A 20,097-nucleotide genomic window follows, 5' to 3' on the forward strand; every position below is an offset into this window, starting at 1 on the left:
AGCTGCTGTTTCTACACGTTCACATGTACAATACACTGATTGTTGTTCGACCTGTGCTGTCATCACTGTGCTCTCTCTGCCAGGACATCCTTGTGTCACTGCATTAGTCTGCGTTTCCCTGTAGCAGTTACACCACGAATTAATTGGGTGTTAAGCTGTTAAATAAAGACGAGAATTTAACTTCTCAGCGCTTGGTGAATACAGTATAGCTTTATTACCAGAGGGTTAATGCATAAGAAGATCTAGGTCGTGTTGACATAGCATGATGAGGCCTCCAAAACCCTTTTATAGGTAAGCCCGAGCCAGGGATAGAAATGGCGGAAAGTATTAGCCCTGTCAGAGATCCCTCAGGCAACTAAGATTTTCTGTTATTATTTTCGTATTTGCACTTCACTCCTAAATTTGGCACAGATCCTTGACGGTTATCAACACAGAAGAAAGGATTTGTGCAAACACACCTACCCAGGCAATATTACAAAACATAAAAAGTGGTTGAGAGACGATGCTTTGAGGAAGAGGAGAGTAACTGAACGTGTGCGCAACAACCGCTCATTTTTAATTCTCACACACACACACACACACACACACCCTCCATGGCTTCTCGTCTGTGTAATAGAGTAGTAAATTATTAGTGATATTGCGTCAGCTGGTTATTGCCCAGGGTTTTGCATGCTGCACAGTTTGGCTGATAAATGGAGGGGTGAAGTCTTTTTAAAGACCAATCGCGATGGCTCAGCTCAGCTCTGCACTCTGCTGTGACTCTGGAGGCTTGAGTGTGTTTATCATTAAACTTAGCCATATGGCAAGCTTGATACTTGCATACACATTTGTGTGGAGGAGTCTGGTGATCATTGAACTAATCAAACAAGCGGCAACACAGGGTGAAAAGGCACACACAACACGTATCGTAACCTTAAAACAGAATGTGTGAATAGCATGCATTGTGTGGTAAAGTAATTGTGTGTGTGTGTTGTTTTAAGTGACTCCTCATGTGCAGGTTTTTAACATGGCCTTGTAGTTATAATAGCAAACAGTCATGTTTGCCCCTCGCAACATCCCAGAGCCCTAGAAGACAACATTGTTTGGCATTACATTTAGGACGATATAAAAAAAAGAGTAAAGATCGGAGAATCTGGAACGGAAAATGTTCCGTATCTTTTAACATACGGTCTGAGGCTTCCTGTAATAATTTCTGAGCATAGTCAAGTTTTACTGGATGGCATTTGATTACAAATTCCTGTGATTTCAGTCTTACTTTGGATACCAAACACCGGCCAACTGAAAGCCTGCTGCAGCGTCAAGCAGCCTTTTAAACATCTGCCCATTTTTCTCTCCCCCCAAAGTATCAGTGCAGTGACTATCTGAATGAGGCATTTCCAAAGAGGCCTGTAATGTGTTTCCTATTTAAAGTTAGAATTGTCTCGAGACACATTGACTCACATACAATCATAAGACAGAAGCATTGCCTCTTGACACCCTCAGCTGTTTTTGTTCTGCGAATTTATATGAAATTAACAGATTTTTTTTTACGGTCAACTGCGATAAACACACAGACTTAACTTGTAGGGATTGGGACAGAGACATATTGGGAACAACAGCAATACACACTTAGGTCTGATGCAGGTTTTTGAGACTGATGTTTGTCTACATGATGAGGTACAGTTAGGGAATATGCAGCAGTCATTGTTTCCCGTCAGTCCATCCGTTGTGCACAATATCTTTTTGAACCATAGATGAGATTCAGGGAGCGATGCAGGCCTCTGCTCTTTTCTTTCATTTTCTACATTAAGCTAATTGGCCTAGTGCAGACACTGCAACGTTTATTAAATTTAAGAATGTGATGAAAGTCAGCGTGCTCTAGATTGCACTGTCTGAACTCAATAGCCAGTGTGTCTACATTTCTACATTGGGTGAAATATATTCAGTGACAAAACCAGTCCGATTTTAACAGAATTTATTTTGGTCCAGGTCAAGTTTTACATGTTATTACTTCATTAAAATGTCTAAATGTAATTTAAGCGAGTGAAGTGTGCAGACGTGCAAGCAGTGCACATAGGTAACCATGAGTTAGCAAAGCAGGCTTTTTATGAAAAGGTTGCTCGTTTGATCAACACATTGAAGTGAATGAGTAGCGCTTGTTGCTGCCTTATGCCACTGCTGCACCCTTGACTAAAACGCTAAACTCCCAAAGTGCAGGTAAGACAGCCTCCATGTGTATGTGTGTAATTGTGTGAAAAAGGAGGAGGGCGTAGATGAAAAAGAACATGTGCACTCAGCAAACCTGCATTTAAAGGAGGAAAGGTAAAATGAGAAATCTCAGGTTTTACAGACAGGTTTGTAGTTGAGTCATCATCATATCCGCAATGAGCATGACAGACTATATAATGGGTTTGGGTGTGACTTAGATTTATTTATCTTTGTGCAGTTACTTATACTGTTCCCCAAAAAGTTTACAACCTTTTATATATATATAAGCTAAACTAGAAATTGAATATGAATAGGAAATCGAATGTAAATGGTTCCTGTATGGTGAGTAAATCATCATAAAAGTCATTTAAATTGCCTATTGTAGAGTTAGAGCAGAATACCTTCTCACGTTCTGCCAACGACGCCTCAGAAAGTCCCTCCCAAGTCTGCAGTCTCATGTACTGTACTCCCCAGTCTTCCATGTTGTGACTGGGTCTATAATTAGCCGGGTTTTTGGGTCGACCGCAGTGTTGCTGCTGAACCAGCGACGCCGCCAGACTCTTCATTATGCAAAATGTGTTTTGTGCGCTAAGGCCTAATTGATTCTGAATGTAGCATGCATTATTGATGAAACAACCCGAGCGCCCCCCCCCCCCTCTTTCTACTCTCTATAATTCCACTCTGTGCATGCGAGAGGCTTTTCTACTTTGTTCACTTCCTTTTTCTGTGTTTTTATAATCATACCATCTGATATGCTCTATTAGCATCAATGCAAAGGGGCAGCGCTACAAGAACAAGGGGTTTGCCACAGAAGACTTGACAAGAGTTACTCCTGACCCAGCGTTAACCACATCAGCGACCTAAGACAGGCCTTAGATAGTAAACCTGTAATCCTCAACATCAAATCTGCTTTGCTGTAAGTCTCTTTACCTCCAGGGGCTCTAAAGCTAGCACTTAGACCACATTGAACATCAGGGATGTAGCTGAGAGTATGCATGCCCACCCACCCACCGTTCTCTTTTTCTTATGTAAGCTGAGATACATTTATCATAAGATTTCAATAATGAGGTGTTAGCGTGTTGATATGAAAACAAACATTTGAAAATGTTTTTATATAGGTATACACAGAGATGTCCCACTTTTACTTTATCTTTTTCTCTCTTGACAAACAACGGCTCTTTTGAGAAAACACATTTGCATGAGTTACAACACTCTTTGTCTGTAATGTAAGTTATTGCATTGGTTTATTTGAATCCCATTTGACTGACAGCATAATTAGCTTATGTTGGGTTTTGGCAGTAGAGACAAATGGATCTGTCCTTCAGACCACTTACTGACTACAACTATATACTACATACTTGCAGTCCCTTCAACACTCGCTCACAAATCTATGGGGTAGTACTTGTGTCCGGGCTCTAGACCACATTTTCGAAATCTTCCACTTCCAACTTATGCCTTGTTGGACTCAGAACTGTCTTGGTAGAAAATGTATTTATCTGGTTTATAGATCCATCCTAACTCCTTCATCGCTATATCAGCATCAGATTTACCACTGTTGTCTATCATTGTCTTGAATGGGACTTGATTTGCTCTGGTCTTGGACTTGACTCAAACTTTGTTTTTGACTACAGCCCTGCTTTTGGGACACTGGCATGTTTTCCCACCTGGATCTGTTGCATCTGGCTCTATAACTAATTCTTTGCTTTGACACATGTGAAATTAGAAGTGAATTCCAACATGTTATCCCAATACGCTGACAGCTGAAGTCGAGGTGCAGTCTGGACTAATGTCACATTACCTACTGTTTCTGCATGACCTATTCATCACCACTAGCCAAGATAAATGGAAATCTTAAAGTGTAATGAAGTCCACTTAACACACTTGATGATCCCTGTGTTTTTGATTATCAGAACTCCAGGTTCATTTGCAAAAGGTCACTATAGACCCTTTTATGAACATGCACTAAAAGGCAGCAATAAATCATTATTTTTCTTGAGTTCTGACCTAGAGAATCAAAGTAAAGGTGTCAACCACAGTCACATGTAGCATTGTGAGGGTGCACTGAGATCCCGTCCTTGAACTGGAGGACATTATGGCCTTGGATCCAAAGTCACTGTATCTCTACAGCTCTTGCAGTGCAGCTCTGTAGTGGTGCGAGCTCTGTGTAGCGGAGCAAAAAAAAGGACTTTTCCCTACAGGAATCAATAAAGTATCACATTGTCACTATTATACCCTCTGAGCCACACAAGCAGTGGGACACCCAACCCCAGTAATGCAGGAGTCATGCGCTACACACAGCTACACTGGAATTCAATCCCTCTAACTGGCAGTGCCCACAGTCAGCTTGTTGTTCCACAAAGGAAAACCATGTATATGTCAACCCTCTGATCACTGCACTAGCGGCTGACTCCACTCCTGACTGGGTGTCAAATGCTAAGTCGCTCTCCTGGATAATCCTGTGTCACCTCTTTCTCCTCACTGCTCTTAAAATACCATAACCTCTCTGAGGTAAGTCTGCTGTTGTACGACAGCACAGCCATTAAGCCAGTAGATGACATAACTGCCACTGGCTTTTTCTATCAAGTCCAGTGTGTACAATGTATCTGTGTGTGTGTCAGTGCGAGCACAAGACAAGAGTAGTATCTGTCGTAATACGTTCCTTATATCTATGGGTTTTCTTTGGTCTTATCGACAGCAGAAAAGTTGTTTTTGTTGCATTTACACTCGCAAAACAGTAAAAAGTCAGTTAAGCTTTTACATAATTTACCTACTCTGAATTTTGTACTATATATGAATATTGTAACATTAGAATAAGTTCAGGCTGCAGCGTAACTTCAACTCAATCCTTCTTCTTGAACCCACAAAAAATGTAACATTTAAGGTTTGCTTGGGTTACATTATGAGCATTCTCAGAGTGGTTATTTTGTGCAAAAAAATGCAAAAATGCCCTCGTTTTCGGCTTTCAGAGTTGGAATAAAAAGCTCCAAGACTCCCTGGAATGAATGTGCCCTGAGTTCAGACTTTTGTGGTCCGGACTGGATGGACTACCTCTGACTGAAATACCTAACTTCTGTTTCCTTGAATGTCTGACTTAAGTGACTTTGAGTGTTAGCATCAATAACTGAAGACAGCATTTCTTCCGACACTATTTTCAAAAAATAATTCAACTCAAAGGGGTTTTAAATCCAACTCCCTTGACCAGTAGCTGCACTCAATAGCTGGTATCCTGACACTGTCTGCAGTCCATTTCTGGATGCTAGTTGCAGGACAGTTCCGGCTGATTACTTGCTGGCCTGAAGCGCTCTCTCTTTCTCTCTCCCTCTCTCTCTCTCTCCCTCTCTCTCTCTCTCAGCTGTAGGATCCCCCTCCCGTCGTCCCCACCTCACTCCAACGTGAGCATTTGTCCTTGCTCTGTCAGCAATCAGACTCAGGCTCAATAGACACTGCAGTGTTGGATGGGATGGGATGTGACTGCTGAACATGAGCCAATACCCCCCCCCCCCCCCACACACACACACACACACCACCATGCATTGTCTCTAGAGAGTATGGTTAATTTAAAGATCCTGTGCCTTTTGCTGGAAGACTTGATGCATGCATCATGATTTTGAAAGATGCTGCACATTACTTTGGAAATGTTCGAAGGAACTGTTTTAAGTGGCTTGTGTTTGTCAAAGTGCATGGAAACTGAAGTTACCTCCTCACTCAATGTGTGTAGACTAAGATCAGTTAGAATCATACAGATTGGTGAATCTGAAACTCTGTGCATGTGTGTTAGGGATGCAAATTTATCTCACCTGTGGGCTGAGCCTTTGTCTCTGTTGTAAAGCGCTGCAGTACTTGAAAGACGTGTCTGAAGAGTTCACATGCACAGTTTCTAGATCATGAAGATATTTCAGTTTGAGAAGCAGGGAAGCCTCATGCTGAAAGATTTGTGTATTTGATAAAAAGCCTTATCACATGATCGGAGCACTCCAACACTGCTACATTGTTGCACATTCCCACCACACCAGCAAAGATAACCAGAAGACCATGACACAACACCACATTTTAACATCAATACTCAGAGTACTAAACTATATCGGCTGAAGTTACAACCCATCACTTTTTATTGAACAGTATAGACTCTCAGGTCCAGAGTCTAAGCTGTGAAATGTCCAGACGTGCTTGTTTTTGTTAATTGGTAGGATGTAACCTTCTTTGTATTGGGATGTTTTATAAAACAGCCTATCCCTACAAATATTATGACATCTCTAAATGTTCAATAACAGAACACGGCTGAATGCTCTCCATGCATAAACACATCTGTGGTATGACAATGAATCCAGCGCTCAACACAGATCACCAGGCCCTATGTTAGCTGTCCCAGCAGGTGCCATTGTTCGTTTGACAAACAAGGAAACACATCTGAGTTCTGTAGAAAATGGTCTTAAAATACTTGTCATTATTTAAGGTATTGAAGAGCTTTATAAAGCTATATTCTTACCATGAGAACCAACTCAGGGTTTCCCCCTTTAAAAGAGTGGACTGAAACGCAATTTTATGAGAGCGTTCCTCTCGGTTTATACATGCATACATACTTTATACAACATATTACCCTTTAACCATTTACATAACGACGCCCACTCAAATGCAAAAAGGACGCCATTTCCGTTTGTGACAGAAGTCTATCCTACTGGCAATCTCAACAAACATGTCCAGCATTCTCCAGAAAGTTTTTAACCACTGCCCGCTTAAACACACGTAACAGATAAATGTGTTTCTACTTAAAGTCCAAATATATGGCTTAGATTTATATAGTGTCTTTCTCAGTGCTCAAGGCGCTTTACAGAGTCCAGGTTCAATTCATTCAAACAGACATACATGGTGGTGGTAAACTACGTAGTGCCCTGGGGCAGACTGACGGAAGCGTGACAGCCAATCAGCGCCTACGGCCCCTCTGACCACCTCCTCAACCATACGGCAGTCATACACATTCACACGAGGCAAGGTGGGTGAAGTGTCTTGCCCAAGGACACAACGACAATGACACAAGAAGGGCAGGGCGGGGATAGAACTGCTGACCCTTCGGACATTGGCCGACTCGCTCTACCAACTGAGCCACTGCCAAATATTGTGAGGTTGTTGCTGTACTTTTGCCACATCCCCATTAAGAACATAACTGACGCCTCCGTTTCTCTCTTTCCTCAGGGAAATGAAGCCAGTTTCCCCCTGGAGATGTGCTCACATTGTAAGTATTCAAACTCTTTGTTTGCTCCGTCGTAAAGGGCTGAAGATAAATGGCAGACGATACCAATGTTACATCTGGTCATTTCATCTATGCTCTCATTTTACGTCATTTAATGTTTTAGTCTTCATGTATAAGTGATGTATTGATTGTGATGATATCATCTTAGGATCAAACTGTCTAGTCGACATCTTTGAGCTGCTGCGCTCACCTTGCCCACCTGATGATACATCAGCACATCTCAGCCATGGGTCCGCTGCTGCTCCTGTTTAATGAGCACTGGGACAGCAACCAGTCCCTAGTGTCGGTGTGATTCAGGGACCATGACGCTGTTTAGATTGACCTCATCACGTCTCAGTGTCACACAGAGATTATTATTTTAGGGCTACGAGATTAGCCGTTGATATAGTTGTTGCCAAAGTTGTAAGAAGCAGAGGTGCAGTAAAATCAGAATTAGAACGAAGTTGTTCTTGACATACAAGGAATTGACCTTGGTGTTCGGTGCACACAGTAAATATATTAAAAGGTTTCTACGAATAGAAAATGGAAAAAGTACCGTAAAAATATGAAAATGATATTATTAAAGTACTATAACAAATACTATATTTAAAATTGTGTTTAATGTAAGAGTCTAGCGATTTGGTTTATATATTTTATTCTCCAAAACTTGAAGGCTCATTGTGAGCTATAATCTTGATCACAAAGTGCAGCAGGTCAAGCGAAAGAGTTGTGAAGGAGGGAAAAGGCTTCTGTTCTGTTTTAAATAACACAAACGCATTACAACTATTTTTGTTTGTTTTTTCCCTACAACTTATTTTATAGACAGAAGAAAAAAAGTTGACAAATTATATTTAATTACACATTTTATGTCAATAATTGATGTGCATTGTAGCTTTGAGTGTGCAACAACAGAGGTCTGCCTTGCTAAAGTTTTACAGTCTGTTAAGCATATCAGTGTATGACACACTCATACAAAGAAACGCAGTCAGAATGCCACGTCTTGTTAGAGTGGACAGAGCTGTGGGCACGCTGTGGCTTCTCCATTCTTAGCTTGCACTACTGTAACATCACGGGGGAAAGGACCTTGGTCGGCCAGGCCTTCTAGGCATCCCTCCCCGGGATTACGCTGCCATGGTGAGGGGAGGTGGTTTTGGATGATGCATGACCCTGAACTGAACCCAACAAGGACCTCTGCTTTCAGTCTGACATATTTACAGTGTCTCTCTCTCTCTCTCTATTCACCACTGTCTGTTTGTCATCGTTCTCTCTTGCCCTTGACTGTCTTCTGTCCGGCTTCATCAAATAACTTAATTCAAACGCATACATTTGTCAATCATATCAAAGTAATCAGTCACTAAATCAACAGACAAACTTAAGAGAAATAACTAGACTAGAAGTGCAACAGGTAATTGGATGCATGCATGTTTAGCATTTAGAGACTTAAAGAGATACTTCACCCATTTGAATCCAGGTCTGTCATGGCAATGTGGGCTCTCTCTCTCTCTCTCTCTCTCTCTCTCTCTCTCTCTGGGTCTCTCTTTGGCCTCTCCCTCCGTCTCTCTCACCCTCCACCGACTGAGCAGCTGTTCAGGTCATCAAATGCTTGGACAGGCAGGCATTGGCAGTGAATAAATGAGCTCTGGCTTGCATGTCAAATAGATTAACCATGCTGCAACCTTACTGCCCTCAATGAGACATGAACCAAAAAAAAACCTCCCTGTACTCACCTGTACCTGCCATCAGGATGTTCTTAACTGTTTGTTTATGTCTATAAGGTCAACACGGGGAGCCTGTCTCTAAGAATCGTTTGATAAGATGGATTGTGAAGTAAGGTCAATATTAGACACACACACACAAAAAGTGCATGCACGCACCCACTCTCTTCATGCCACACACACACACACACACAGAAACACAAAACCCCCTCGGCGCATCATTCTCTCACAGTGCAAGCTGAAATGCAGCAGCGAGCCTGAAACCATCGCAGGCCTGTCTGTGGTCGCCCAAAAATAAACGGCGGGCAGCTCGGTGGAGTTCGTTGTTGCTATGGGGTTTCCCTGAGGGAGGGAGCCACAGCCTCTGTTGATGGGGTTAGCGAGGGGGTTTTCTCATGACAGCAGGGCTATAAATATACACCATCAGCGCGCTGCCCCGGTTCGTCGTCAGTCTGGTGCACGCTGGCGAGCTGTACATTATCAGAGCAGCCAGAGCAATCAGCCTAATGCAGCGAGTCCTAGAGCTCTCCTCTGTAGCACACATGACCTCCTCTCAGTGGCCTAAATGAGGTAATAGAGAGAGAGAGAGAAAAGGGGTGCACAATTTTAGCAAATTAGATATATTTCTATGACTCCAATATGTGGAATAGTGTTGGATTTTCATTCAAGAAAACAACAGTTACAATTGTAGAGTGTGGGGTAGAGTAGAGTGCTGTAATGTGTGGTTTGTATTATGGTTTTTTGAGTCTCAGTATTGGGGAAAACACAATGTCCTCGCTTTATTTAGCATTTGCAAGAATATAATTTTGAATATATACGACATCAACAAATAGTCATTCAAAAGTAAAAGTGTTACTCAGGTTTAAATAGGCCGACGTAAAAGATGACGGTGCATGCTCGAATGAAATGGAAAGTGAAGTGTGAAGCCTGCATGCACGCAACCCAACCAACTTTTGTGTCCTTATGGAACATGCAGATTGCAGCTCACGTGCAAACTGCGCCCCGGTTTGTGTGGTGAACGATTCAGTTCGTTTACGGTCTGGTTCGCTTATTTACAGTTCGGTTTTGCAATCCCTAAAGCACTGTTGTCTCACACTATGCAGTTCCCGTCTTGACTTGTAACTTGTAATTAGTTTTACGAGTTCTTCTTTAATTTTATTCTGCGGCTTTGTTGCCCTTTTGTAATCCGTCTGTAGCACACTGATATGTTTGGATGACACTCCACGCTCATTGGCTCAGTGCAAACCCATTATGCTAATTTGCACAGTGTCATGTGTCACACTCGTGTAATTACTGAGCTGTGCATGTAACCGTCTCATGTTTACCCACCCTCACACCTTATCTTGTGTGTTTGGGGAGCTATATATATATACACACAGCGGTGGTCTAGGCTGTAATTATCAGTAACATGCCGGCTGAATATTGCTCTGTATATCACTTCCTCCCCTGCTTTGCTCAGCTCAGGTTCGCTGTGTTAATGCAGTCACATGTCTCGCTGTTAATGTGCAGTGAGAACCGTTTGAGGGCTGAGCATGCTTAAGAGGACACATTCATTAATGACATTTTGGGAACATTGTGTTTTTATAATTGAACACAAATGGGGAGGAAAAGCCAGTTGCACTTAGCAGATTTCTTGTTCACACATCTGTGCTGCTGTTTGATGGTTAGCTCGAGCTAGCCGTCACCTGTGATGCCAGGAACGCTGCAGGCTTGAGCAGAAGCTTTTAGTGTGCCATCATCAGATGTTGCCCAAAAATAAGCTTCTTGACAGCTTGCACCAATTACAAAAACACTGGGATTGATGCTTGATGATTGTAGCTTTCTGGTTGAGTCAGAATAAGGGCTGCAACTCACGATTATTTTCATTTTGGATTAATCTATCGATTAATGGAATAGTTTGGTCAGTGTCAAAAACAAACATCGATCATTGTTTCCCAAAGCACAAGATGATGTCCTCTAATGTCTTGTTTTGTCCACAACTCAAATATATTCAGTTTACTGTCACAGAGGAGGAGAGAAACCAGAAAGTATTCACATTTAAGAAGCTGGATTCAGAGAAATTTGTCTTTTTGTCCTAAAAAATACTCAAATGATTTGTAGATTATTGAAGTAGTTGGTGATTAACTTAATAGTTCACAATGGTGATAGACCGTTACATACACAAAAAATATCGGCCAACGCAGCAGCCTGCATCGGCCGATACGATAGACCTAAAAACGCTAATATAGGTGCAGGCTGCTGCATTCATTGATATTTTTTCCCCGACACTTTTTACAGAAGTGCGTCCACAGGCAGCTCCGTGTTGATGGAGACGCCTTTTTAAGTTCAATAAATGTTCCTTTTTTAAAATTGAGACTCGTAACATTTGTTATCATCATTGTGTATTTTTTTTTTAATGCAAATTGAAGGAGCAAAAGTAGTACCTGCTCCTAATATCGGCTCAAGAAAATCGGCAGTCCATATTGGGCATCGGTTAAGGCTGATGAAAAAAAAAATCGGTATCGGCCCTAAAAAAAAACATATCGGTTCATCTTTGCAGCTCCTGATGACTTTGTTGAAAACACATATTGAACTTGGATTTCCACAGAATCTAAGTTCAGTATTGGACACACACACACACACACACACACACACACACACACACACACACACACACACACACACACACACACACACACACACACACACACACACACACACACACACACACACACACACATATGATTACTATAAAGACATATTGGACATGTAAGACAAGCTATGCACCAGGAGGAAGGCCGTTTGGCAGCCACTTCAGTATTTATTTATGTTAATTGATGCTTATGTGTGTGTAACACACAGTGTGAGCCTCCTGTGTGCACTCAAAAGCTGATGACATCTACATATGCATGTGTGTTTTCCTGCATACACCTCATGAGCAGTTGTTGAAATGTTCCTCCTTCTTTCCTGTGTGTGTGTGTGTGTGTGTGTGTGTGTGTGTGTGTGTGTGTGTGTGTGTGTGTGTGTGTGTGTGTGTGTGTGTGTGTGTGTGTGTGTGTGTGTGTGTGTGTGTGTGTGTGTGTGTGTGTGTGTGTGTGTGTGTGTGTGTGTGTGTGTGTGTGTGTGTGTGTGTGTGTGTGTGTGTGTGTGTGTGTGTGTGTGTGTGTGTGTGTGTGTGTGTGTGTGTGTGTGTGTGGTGGGGGCTACTTTGGGGGGCTAACAGGTTCCAGTTGCCTAGTAACACAGTTGAGGGTGCATCCAGTGCTTATGAAAGTGTGTGTATGTGTGTGTGTGTGTGCGCTCTGTGGTGGAGTTTATGAGATTATCATAATCATCTAACAGTTACACTGGGTCTCCCTCGGAGCCGCTCATTAGCATAGCAGTGTGAGGAGCCTCTGTGACTGTGCAGCCCTCTCAGAAAACTGTCACATGGGAACATTTTGGGATGTTTTCCCTCGAATGTATCATTGAGTGCATCCCTGGGTGTATAATTCCGCTCTGTTTCTGTTTTACAGCATATTGAATGTTTTGGGGGAAGTATCATATCATAAATCTACCACACAAAAATGTGGTCATAGGTTTTCGAACAAATGATGGTGTAAAACCTGCAGCTCTACTGTAGCTTCATCCATATTATATAACTAACCACACGGGACAGACGTTTACATTTGAGTGCCCGTTTGCAACATCCGCCCACATCATGGCAGATGTGTCTGCTGCCTAAGGCTCAAACATGCAGGCCACGGCCTGACGCTGGGGTTAAAAACACATCCACGTCCTCCTCCCCTGCAGTTGAGGTCACGGAGGAGGCTAGCGATCAGCAAGGACCGGATCCATTTCGCAGGTTCACCTATTTTAGAACATTGATATCAAAGCCCTCCACAATATCCTGATTTTTAATGTAGAATCAAGGAAATGTGCAGAAACGTCAAACCAGGAAGGTAATTAAACTGATTTTCCCTCCTGTTCCATCTCAATAACATCTCATACAGTTCCTCTCTGGCTCTCATATTTGTGCTCACACCTGTGACCCATTGTTCCAGTTTTATATTTGATTCTGTTCGTCCTCCGGTAAGCAAACCAAGGTGCTCTAGAAGCTTATTTCTTGGACAGTGTTTCGCTACCTGTCACCACGTTTTGAGTTTCTGGCTGCTGTAAAGGAGGATGGCAGTCAGTGCTTATAAAACAGGTCATCTAGAAAATGAAAGCTCACTTTACTGCACTCACTGGGGAGAGTTTAAGCACACAAGCTAGTGTAAAATCGGAGAACCTCATTAGTTTATTGGGCTTTTTTCTGTGAAGCCATAAACTTCACCAGCTGTGGTATGATGCAGGACTCTCTACCTCTTGACTGTAACAGCTTTCAGAAAGAGCCACGTGTTGGATAAGTCAGTTAAACTAACCACCGTTGTAAAATAACTGCATCCTCTTCCTAATCATCGTGAGTTTTATTTGGCTCAGCTGGGCGCCTCGTCGCTCTGTGAGGCTGGCAGACGTGGAGCTCGTTGGGTCGAGAACGGGAAGGGGATTCAGACTGTGAGAAAGCTGTTGTCCTCGCGAGCATGAATAATACATGCACCTACTCACTTGGCAGCGCCAGTACTTCACCCTCAGAAAGATCATTTGTATATCAGTTACTCACCTCGTGTTTCCTGGAACTGTTGAAGAAAAATGTGTTTTTCTCGCAAGAAAATCTTTCTTCTTTCACCACAGAGGCATTTGAGATAAAACAGACTATGTTACCTTATTATGAAGGTAAATCAGAAAGGACCATTTCGAGGGTGAAGTATTCCTTTAAACTGTGACTGGTCAGACATCTCCTGTGAGTGGCATTGTCTCATCTCATCTCATCTTCATCCTCTTATCCGGGGTCGGGTGGCAGGGGCAGCAGCTTTAGCAGGGGACCCCAAACTTCCCTTTCCCGGGCCACATTAACCAGCTCTAACTGGGGGATCCTGAGGCGTTCCCAGGCCAGCGTGGAGATCTAATCTCTCCACCTGGTCCTGGGTCTTCCCCGAGGCCTCCTCCCAGCTGGACGTGCCTTGAACACCTCCCTAGGGAGGCGCCCAGGGTTCATCCTTACTAGATGCCCGAACCACCTCAACTGGCTCCTTTCAACGCAAAGGAGCAGCGGCTCTACTCCGAGTTCCTCACGGATGCTGAACTTGAGACTCCAGCCACCCTCCTGAGAAAACCCATTTCGGTCGCTTGTACCCGCGACCTCGTTCCTTCGGTCCTGACCCAGCTTTCATGACCACAGGTGAGGGTAGGAACGAAGATTGACCGGTAGATCGAGAGCTTTGCATAGCTTTCTTTCATTGAACAAGCACTACATAAACATATTTTGATTTAATATTTGCTAGTTAAATATCACTGATAAAATGTATTTAGCCCAGTTATATCATCCAAACTTGTGAAACATCCTGACTATGATTGTCTGTGATGGAAGAATGCACAATACATGGTTATATACAGTTAATATAAATTACCCTAAAATGCCCATTAATTCCCATTTATGTACATGAAAAGTTTCCAACTCTTTTGCAAAACAAAAAGTAAAAAATGACCACGCGAAAAGATCCACCCCCTTGGCAACCACACCTGGTTAATCCCCTCTATCCTCATCAAGCAACCCTGCAAATGGCTTCATACTATTTGTTGACAGATGTTTTTTAATTACAAAGTTATGTGCGACCAAAAAAGGGAACAGCGGCCCTCAGTTGTTCTGTGCCGTTGGTTTTGCACCAGCGTGCAGAATGTGATGTGTGTGTGTCAGGAAGAGGCTGAACCCTAAATAACAAATACGCATTTAGGCATAACCACTCTTAACAAAGCAAAGACGCGTCTAGCTGTGCCACAGGCTCCCTTGATGTAATAATGGCTTTGATTTAGATCCGACAGTACGGTTATCTGCAGCCTTGAGGCCACTCGCACACTAAACTGCTGTGAGTGAGGCCGGTGTCATCTGCCGTGATCAGGAAATGGGAGGTTGCTGATAAGGAAGGGTTTTGTATAGGAGGACGGCCGTGTGCTCGGCTCTGATAACTCACACCCCGTGGACACAGACACCTTGTGGCATGTATCCGATTCTGTGCGTGTTTGCGTGCAGATTCAACATGTAGCAGGAGTTGTCAGATACATCAAACCAAAGCAGTAAACTGGCAATGCCTCATTCATAATAAATCTACTAAACGTGTGCAAAAAACATGGAAATGAGATATAACAGGCACCCATTGTCTACCTAAGGGTGGTGTTCCCAACTCATGCACAGAGCAAAACAACTGCGGAGGCTACAGTGGAAAATTCAAGATGAACGAATTAAAGATGAATAAGAGGACAGGAGTTTGTCCCTTCAGCGTCTAGGTTTTGCATTTAATTGAAGTTATTCTGCTGAACTCTTATTACATAATAGAATTAATATACCAGGGCTGCAGCTAATAATAATTTTCATTATGACTTAATCTGCCCTTTATTTTCGTAATTAATTATCCTGCAAGATAAGATAATTAAAGATAAACTTTATTGTCCCAGAAAAAATTTGTCATGGGCTGAAAGAGCCGAGTACAGCTGCACAATAACAACATACGCAGTGACAGGACCAACAATACAACGATAATACATGAGGTATGTGGGTTGCATATTGCTCGTAGTACTGAGTAAACATTATGGCACGTGGAAGAAAAAGGTACATTAAATAATGCCGCATAAAAATAAAAGAAAAAAGTCGCCAGTTGTCAGGTTCAGTGTAAAAATAAATCCGATACGACGAGGACTCTACAATACTCTTTATCTGACTTAACTTTAAGCCTCTATTTCCACTCTGGGCTGCTTAAAGTCAACATCATAAGTCACTGTTATCTTTTCCTGATGTTCACCTGAAGCGACTGTCCCCACGGAGGTCGGTAGACCTGGAATGAACTGAAATCTTTGCCTCACCCTCCCTTCACTCCTTCCCTTCTGTTAGCTATGTATTAAGATTAATAGATAGCCCGTGACGTCGTTAAGGACCCCGGATTAAAACAGGCGTAGTAGTAGTTCGTGGTTGGCCAATGGGATCACCTGACCACTTGTGAATGAGCTTATATTAATTAACAACTGGCTTTGTTATTGCTTCTGGATTACTCCTTTGCCATTGTTCAATATAACGGCCGGGGAGTCAGGGCTGTTTCCGATGGCAGGGGAACGAAAGACACAGACCCCCTCTGATAAAAAAGCTCCAGTAGACAACAAAGGCTGTAAGTTTGTTAAACTTCTATCTCCGTCTCGTCTCAGCTCCATGTTCCGCGCAGCTCTCTCTTCTCTAACCTTTTTTCTTGTTTCCTACTTATTCAGATCAGTACCTGAGTTGGCTTCATGTAACGTTTGTAATCTACCCTTTTGAGGTCTCTCTGGAGAAAAGGCGAACACAATGTCCTGTGGTTACTGTGGCTCTGCAGCTCAGGAGCGGTGAGCCGCGTCCTGTGCAGCCGGAAGTGGTGTCCTTGACCTAGTTGCGAGCGTTGGCAACTAAAATTTATGACTACTGTTCATGCAGGTGTTGACAAGGATATTTATATATTTGATAAATATCCACTGCCTTAGTGCATGTGACTCTTTTTATTATCCATGTTGGGGGAATGCAGCTGCAGGTGAACAATGCACCGTGGCTCATTTGTCCCTGTCACCTTTAACTGTGTGCTGTTTTTTTCTTCCTCTAGTATTACCTCTCTATATGGCCACTCTGAGTTCAGGCGCCATCTGACCCCCTTGCACACTTTATGATTTGTTTTCTGAACAATTCTGAGGATCTCGGAGAACATCAGCTGAATGTCTGCAAAGAAACCGTCTCATCCGGATCTTCTTCCCTCTGCTCTTTATTTCCTCCTCTTTGTCCAGTCGATGCTGATGAGATTAAGAGGCTAGGGAAGAGGTTTAAGAAACTCGACCTAGATAACTCCGGCTCACTCAGCGTGGAAGAGTTCATGTCGCTGCCCGAGCTGCAACAGAACCCGCTGGTGCAGAGGGTTATCGACATATTCGACACAGACGGCAACGGAGAGGTGGACTTTAAAGGTGAGCAATAAACTCCGCTGCAGTGGGGAACTACCAGTTCTTGATTTTTAGAGATACCACAATGTTGATAAGTCAATAAAAATGCTAATTTATAGTGTCATAGTTTTGAAAGAAGAACTGGAAAAGATTTACAACAGTCATAGATATTGTTACGCAGTTATAAATGGAGTTAAGTTTAGGTTTTGGGTTGTTTGTTGATGTGAATAATATTCCCCTGTGGCTCTGTCTGTGGGATTGCACAGCCACAATCATAATATAGCAAACAGCATATTCACATCCTGCTATAATGTTAATATCAGAAATACTAAAGTGGAGATGTGCAGGAGGCTGAATAGCCGTAGAAGCGTATTGATCAGTGATTGTTGTTCTCCTCTCCCAGAGTTCATCGAGGGAGTCTCGCAGTTCAGCGTCAAGGGGGACAAAGAATCGAAAGCTCCGATGTGAGTAAAAGCTGCTTCTTCATGAAAACAACTGCTTCAAGGTCTCTTAGCTCCAAATATACAGCTGGGGATATGTTTCCTGGGTTCTCACCTCACCCAAATCGTTTTTAACGGTGCGTCGTGATAAAAAACACACAATAACTTGATCGTGGTGAATATCCATATGTAAGTATTGCAAATATCCTCACGAATGACTTGACTGGCCAACTGTAACTTAATTATGCCGCAGCTCATGGAATTGGTTTTATTTGACAGAAAATCCATGTTCTCATTCGATGTAGCCTATTAAACGGTTAATAATATGCCTATTAAAGTGGACAATGAGAGTAATTGTTGCATCCACAATGAACATCGTCGTGCGTCTGTTTATCAAACACAACAACATACAACAACGGATGTCTGATCATTTACTACGCTCTCTGTGATATTTTAATGACACACTACACTATGACTATTTGAAATGACATTTTTTAATGAGGAGTTATGATTTTATGATGACCTTACTATACGATTGTTTGTTTTTCACTAAGAAAGTTTTGTGTCAAAAAACTAAATCTGAGGTAAAATGATTCCACTATGTTGTTTGTTTGTTTGTTTTTTTGTGCCATTTTAAGAGTTTAAGAGTTTTTTTTTGCTGATTATCGGGACAATATCGTGACTCACAGTTATTTTGTCCAGGATAACTGTGACATGAAATCATCATATTGTCCCATGCGTACCTGCTGCTACTAACAGAAAACCTCCCATGAGGGATAATGTGCATGCTTAGCAGTGATAGAAATAGCAAAACATCTGCTGCACAATTATTGTCTCCAACAGTTCTCAGTGTTGTTCAGGACCTTAAAGCTGGTCAACCACTTTCTAAACAAAGAGTGTGGGAGAAAGCTGAGGTGCCGCTGCTTACAGTGGAGCCAGTGTAACTGGAAGCCAAACAAGAGCATGTTTGATAAGGGCTTATTGTGTTTTGTTTTGCTTAAGGAGTTTACCGCAGGGGGCAAAGTTTAGGAACGGGTGAAGATTTACGTAAGTCTTTCAAATGTTACTGTCACTCTGGTAGGTGTGTCTCAGAGATCAATTCATCAAAGGCAACATTTGGTGTCTGTAGGTGTTGCTGTGTTGCTGATTTACACTCTTTTCCAACTTCAGTGACTTCTTACCCTCCCAGGGAGGAGCTCACGGGCCGTCAGACAAGGAACTCAAACAAACTGACCGTCCCAATACGTCGAACTGAGAGTCCTTTATGTTCACACTCCTGGTGGATTTTAGATTTCACATGGTGACAATAGAACCTGTAATGATGCCAACTGATCAATAAACACATGTTCGACCCCTTTTTCTGTTCCTCCCCTCCCTCGCTCCACACCCCGCGCTCACAGTCGCTTTCAGGATCTACGACATGGATAAGGACGGCTACATCTCCAACGGGGAGCTCTTCCAGGTGCTGAAGATGATGGTAGGCAACAACCTGAAGGACACGCAGCTCCAGCAGATCGTGGACAAAACCATTATCAACGCAGACAAGGACGGAGACGGCAGGATATCCTTTGAGGAGTTCTGCGCAGTAAGTCCGAGTTCTCCTGGGGTAATTTTTGGGGGGGCCCGACATTTCTGCTGATGCAGCCTGTTATGGTGAACGGAAATGTGAGACGGGCATAAAAAGCTTTGGTTGTGTTTTACTACAGAGCATCAGAACAAATATAATGTTACATTTATTCTACATGGAAACACTCCAACGGAAGCCTTTCTAAATATTTAATAAGCTTATATTTATAATGAGAATTGTCAAGAGTGCGTTATAACTAATATAAGCTGAGAGTTAGAGGTTTTAAAACAAGAGTATATCAGAGGGAGAAGGGGTGGAAGATTGATTCATTACTTTGAAAAGATGATTTTCCAGCCTGCAGTTGCAAACAGGAGATGACTCCGTTGTACTGCTGCAGACTGAAGGTCAAAGACTGTTCGAAGCTTTGCAAAAAATGATGTTAAAGAGAGTTTACTGACTTACAGCTCACCAGGGAGGCAGTCGAAAGATGGAAGGAGTTGAGATACAGTCAAAACCCACGGCGCTGTACTTTTGGACTAATAGCGGATGGAGTTACTGTAGTTCAAATGAACTTTGTTGCCACAGCACAACAAAATTGCAATTACATCCGCTTCAGACGTTGTATCAAGGACCATAAAAAAATAAATAGAAATAAGGCAAGAATGAGATAAGAGATAATAAATATCAAATCGTCGAGGCCGGTGCCTGGGTAGTTGGAGCAGTCGCCTCATGTAAAGAGGTTTAAGGTCCTCGAGGCAGCGGCTGCGGATTCGACTCCGACCTGCGGCCCTTTGCTGCATGTCTCCCCCTCTCTCATTTCCTCTGTCTGTCCTATCTTATAAAAAAATATGAAAGCAGTGATTAAAAAGTATTGAATCCAAGCAATAATAAAATTCAACTAACAAGTGTGCAAACAGCAGCAGCAGCAGCAGTGAAAGTCTAGTGAAGGTGCAG

General features: G+C 42.6%; 1 protein-coding gene across 1 annotated transcript in view; it reads left to right on the plus strand.

The window, feature by feature from the left end:
* Positions 1-20,097, plus strand: part of LOC310954223 (calcineurin subunit B type 1-like) — a 28,685-nt gene that overhangs the window by 4,011 nt on the left and 4,577 nt on the right. The window contains 5 exon segments of the mRNA XM_083923588.1: positions 7,378-7,417; positions 16,984-17,160; positions 17,540-17,586; positions 17,588-17,600; positions 18,977-19,161. Coding sequence (XP_083779714.1) covers positions 7,378-7,417; positions 16,984-17,160; positions 17,540-17,586; positions 17,588-17,600; positions 18,977-19,161 — 462 coding nt within the window.

The sequence above is a fragment of the Echiichthys vipera genome (assembly GCF_963691815.1).
Source record: "Echiichthys vipera genome assembly, chromosome: 11".
In the NCBI taxonomy this organism is placed as follows: domain Eukaryota; kingdom Metazoa; phylum Chordata; class Actinopteri; order Perciformes; family Trachinidae; genus Echiichthys; species Echiichthys vipera.